Raw genomic sequence first — 5,000 nt, forward strand, 5'->3', positions numbered from 1 at the left:
TCGGTCTTTTAGCATTTAACCCCCCTTTATGTTATGGATTTCATTGTTCAAAAAATGATTCGCAGAGGAGAGAGATTTTGTTTACGGATATTTGAGTAGAATACAATTGTGAAGTGTATAAGAAAAGAAGGTTTGTATGGCTTAAACACGTGTGGAGATATCTATAATATCTGTCTTTCTTCTCTTTTATTGTTTTATTGTCGTTCTATGTTCGATTCGGGGCAACACAAGTTGTGCTCTCCGAAAACATAATTTGAATTTTCTATTCAATTCAAAATTCAAATTGAGGTATGATACTTTTCTGATATCTGATAATTCTATATCGGGAACATATATAAATAATATATATCCGTCTAACAATTTATCTTGGGGTGGGGGGTTTACATATACTCATAATTGTTGTTATAATTATTATTAATAATTAAAATTGAGAAGGATTTTTTGATTGAAAAAATCCATACTGATTAGTTATATATCATATATCAAGTTGTATTTTCTTATGTCAGTAGGAAACCAAAATTTGGAGATTCAAATCCAAGAATCCTTCATGCATTCTAAGTCAATAGTTAATGGGTCCTATTTTAAGAAAGTTGAATTTTGCGACTGAAAATCCACATTTGATTTTTCAATAGAAAGGTAAGAAAAACTTTTGAACATTATGAATTTTGAGATAGACTCAATCGATATTGAAAGGATGAATCAAACTCAATCAAAAGGGCCGAAGGATTAGGATTTCTTTGACTTTTAGGAAAAATTAAGGAAAACAGAACTCAAGGTGCAAGTACAATAAAAAAGCAGTTCAGTAATCCGGGAAAGTTTTCATCTATTTTGTATTTGTAGCATTTTGGCGACATGGCCGAGTGGTAAGGCGGAGGACTGCAAATCCTTTTTTCCCCAGTTCAAATCCGGGTGTCGCCTGATCAAAAAACAACTTGAAATCTCTTTTTTTCTTCTGTTGATATAACCCGACGAATGATTTGCCAGCAGAAGAAGAGAAAGCAGACTGTTGATACTTGTTTGATTCTAAACACCTGGTCTGGGTGTTTTTCTCAAAAATTGTAAATATCCTTGCATTGCATATTTAGGCTTAGCTTTCAAGTAAATATTCGAATGCTAGAGGGGCTATCAAGACTTCGCAATTACCTTCTACTACAAATCAAAATTTTCTATTATTAATCCATTGTATAATGACTGGACCTTGGATTAGATTGGAGAGCCCGATAGGAAATCGAAATAGTTATGGAAGGGGGCGTAAGATACTTTATTCTATACGAGGAACTCACGAAACTATCACAGTGCTCAAGCATCCAATCAATTGAAATGCGGGTAAAAAAAAGAATAGGACCTATTATTCGTACATGTTACATTAGTAACATTCCCTTGAGATGTTACTGCGTATTTTGCTTAGGTTTAATCTTTCCCGATTATAAATCATATAGGAATTTCTTATAAAATGGGCAAATTTATTGGATTGGTTTATTCATAGTCTTCGTTCTTTTTGACTCTGCGCCATTGATTATACTATTATTAGTGAGGAATAATGGAACAATTCCTTTAGATTTATAGAGATAGGGGACATAATTCATATGGATATAGTAAGTCTTGCTTGGGCTGCTTTAATGGTAGTCTTTACTTTTTCCCTTTCACTCGTAGTGTGGGGAAGGAGTGGACTCTAGGGGTCCTACTAATTGAGTTAAGGAAGCAAACTGTATCAATATCAATTGCTTTCTAGATGGTTCTGCAACACGTTTGGAACAAAATAAAAATATCTTCATTTTAAAATTATTCCATTGGACTCGACTGGAGTAATGTATTATAGGAATAATCCTCTTTCAATCAAAGAGCTATTTCAACGATTCCCATGTTTGTAGTTCGAAAGGAAGAGGATCCCAGGAAATTTATTCGAACCTAATTCTTCCTAAATTTTCTATTCCAATCGATGGACTCTTCCTAGGTGATACTGAGGAGGGCCGGACCCTTTTTTTATTTGGTTCTCTCTTTACTGTTCAAAGAAGAAGTGGTTTTGTTAAGTGTATACGCACTTTGCATGAGAAAGAAAGGATATAAACATAGTGATTTTCTAACGAGATACTATGTAGAATAAGATCGTCAGGTGAGTCACATATTGCGCATTTACCGCTTTCAAATTTTTGAAATTGGATTTAGACTTTATCGACTTATTTCATATCATGGTTCAGGCGTTAAAAATCAGTGCGGTTTACTCTTCCTTTTCGATGCCCGTGGAACTACTGTCAATGGTTTACTTCTTGGGAATGTTAAAAAAAAATATTACTATGTGATTTTTGGAATATGCCTATATCTATCGCTTTTGCTTCATTGATTTGATTCTCTCAATAGATATCGAGATTCATATTGGAAATCAAAAATATAGTAATTCAAACTATAAGACATAGGAGTAATTCAGATTGATCAGAACAAATAGATAAAGCAAATAAATGGAATTGGATGCTATGTCAATCCCATATATGGAATTGATATTCACATCTATCAAGATAATATTGTAGATTGATATATAGATCCATATCAAATGCAGCCTCTATCTTTATTTTATTCCAGGGGGCAGCTTTATAAAAACAATCTAACTAATAAATAGTATGGTAGAAAGAAATAGATGAATCTTTCTACAATACTATCTATCTATTAGAATACTGCCGATTCTAGTCCACTCATTTCATTTAAGACATGAAATTGGAATCTTTTTCATTTTATTTCGTCAATTTTCGCTAAGAACTCAGAAGTCAAGTTTCATTCAAATTAGTTAATAATTAATCGTTTTGACTGAGTGTTTTTACATAAATGATAAGTAGAAAAGCGGTAGGAACTAGAATAAATAGTGCAGTAGCAATAAATGCAAGAATATTTACTTCCATAATCTCATCGGTTTTTTACTTCGCAATAACTCGGGATTTAATCCCATAGAGATGATAAATCTTTGGCCTATAAATTCAATGAATGAATATTACCTCTCGATGATCTTGAATCAGATCAATATCATGAATAACAATATTTGATCTATCAAATCAATTCATCGTCGAGAATTGAATAGTATAACATAGGAAGTTCTTTTATCCATACCGCCCCAAACTTGGATTGCTGACCCAATCCAAAATTCCTTTATTTATTTATCATTTTTTATTATCTATTCTTTTTTTCTCTCTAATCTATCTAGTTCCTTCTTGTACAATCATCTTATGAAGTCTCATCAAATAGCTCTTCCACTTCCAGTGGTCACATAGTTACAAACCCAAACAAACACTAAAAGCTAAATGGAAAAAGAAAGGAGTTTAGAATGAAACTATTTTTTACTTGGAAGACAAAGAAGTGTGATAAAGATGAGACCGTATAAAATGAATATTCATCAAATTTACTATTTTCCGATTTGTTCTTTCATCGATGGGGCCTTAAAACAAAATAAAAAATAGGAAAAATGATTCATTCGCCTTTCAAAGAGGAGTAGGATCTTTGGTTGATATGTCCTTCCCCCTCCTTTCTTCGTAGATTATTAGCCCCGGGACACCTATACCAAAAGCTCAGTGTGCAATTTGCATGAAAACCATTTTTCAACTTCAAACTAGTAAGTCAGGTTCCATAAATCCGTAGCTAGAAAAAGAAATTGTTTTTTTTTGTTTTTTCTGGAAAGTATTTTCTTATATTCAATTTTGTATTGGACAAGAAAGGAATTCCCTTTGTGTATGCGCGCCTCAAAAAAGTATAGTACTCGATTCCATTACATGCATCAGGGGCAATCGAAAAAACCAGCATTTCTTAGAATACTGACTATAATGCTACCAATAATTGTACTAATCCAACCACATATGTCTTTCTCCTACCAAAAGGAAAGAAAAAAGAAATAAGGATTTCCCCTTTGCTTTGACAATGGAATTCTTCCCCCGGTCCCCTTCATAAAAAGGCAGAGATTTTTTGATATATTTATTGGATCCGTCGGGATTGACGGGGCTCGAACCCGTAGCTTCCGCCTTGACAGGGCGGTGCTCTGACCAATTGAACTACAATCCCAGGGAAATACGGGATCTAGCAGAAAATTTTATTCTTTTTTATCTCTGGATCGGGTATTTCTGAAGTACAAGAGGGGTTATATCATCTCATGGCGGATTGGCGAATTATTGGGCCGAGCTGGATTTGAACCAGCGTAGACATATTGCCAACGAATTTATAGTCCATCCCCATTAACCGCTCGGGCATCGACCCAGGAAGAATCAATTTTCGACTTATTGGTAATCCATGATCAACTTCCTTTCGTAGTACCCTACCCCCAGGGGAATTCGAATCCCCGCTGCCTCCTTGAAAGAGAGATGTCCTAAACCACTAGACGATGGGGGCCTGCTTGACAAACGGCCATCATACTATGATCATAGTATGATCAGTTTTTTGAAATTGTCAATATAATCGAATGATTCTATCCGAGGGATCTTTCCCCCTTTCAGAATTGCATAGAATTGTTTTTTATTCGTCATTGACGAATTATTCATTAGAATCGACATTAGAAATCTAGTAGTAGTATTTTTTTTGTGAATTATTTCAATTGAATTTAGTTCTATTATTTTAGTCTAGATTATTTAGTATTTCGAATTTTATTTAGAAACTTCTAAATAAAAAAGAAAAAAGTAATAAATACAAAAAATAGAAATAATAAGTAAGAGGAGGATTTTTTCAGGGAATGATTGATCCGTCAGAAAAGGAAAAAGGTGTGAAATTAGATTTCTTTCACTTTCATTTGATTCATTGTTACGAGGAGATATCCTTATCTCCCTCCCACCAAGCCAGGAAATTAACAAACGAGAAATCTAGTAAGCGGCATCAAGCAGAAAATGATGTTTTCTCCAAGAATTTAGTTCAGGAGACAAGTAGAATCTCTTCATTCCATGATTCGATGAAATATATTTAATTTTATGTTGAATTTCTAGGTGTATGTACATGTATCAATCAAGTGAATTTTGTTCTGGTGGGATCACAATAAA

The 5,000-nt window shown here is 33.7% G+C and overlaps 1 protein-coding gene and 2 non-coding genes across 3 annotated transcripts in view; 1 reads left to right on the forward strand and 2 right to left on the reverse strand.

Annotated features, from left to right (window-relative positions):
- Positions 1–288: 288 nt before the first annotated feature.
- The window catches only part of LOC129892920 (uncharacterized), a 5,491-nt gene continuing 779 nt past the window's right edge, over positions 289–5,000 (reverse strand). The window contains 1 exon segment of the mRNA XM_055968434.1: positions 289–4,385. Coding sequence (XP_055824409.1) covers positions 4,289–4,385 — 97 coding nt within the window. The 3' untranslated portion in view covers positions 289–4,288.
- On the forward strand, positions 847–918 carry TRNAC-GCA (transfer RNA cysteine (anticodon GCA)). Its single transcript has one exon. It is a non-coding gene; the product is annotated as a tRNA-Cys (tRNA).
- TRNAD-GUC (transfer RNA aspartic acid (anticodon GUC)) lies at positions 3,965–4,038 on the reverse strand. Its single transcript has one exon. It is a non-coding gene; the product is annotated as a tRNA-Asp (tRNA).

The sequence above is a fragment of the Solanum dulcamara genome, chromosome 6 (genome assembly GCF_947179165.1).
Source record: "Solanum dulcamara chromosome 6, daSolDulc1.2, whole genome shotgun sequence".
Taxonomy (NCBI): Eukaryota; Viridiplantae; Streptophyta; class Magnoliopsida; order Solanales; family Solanaceae; genus Solanum; species Solanum dulcamara.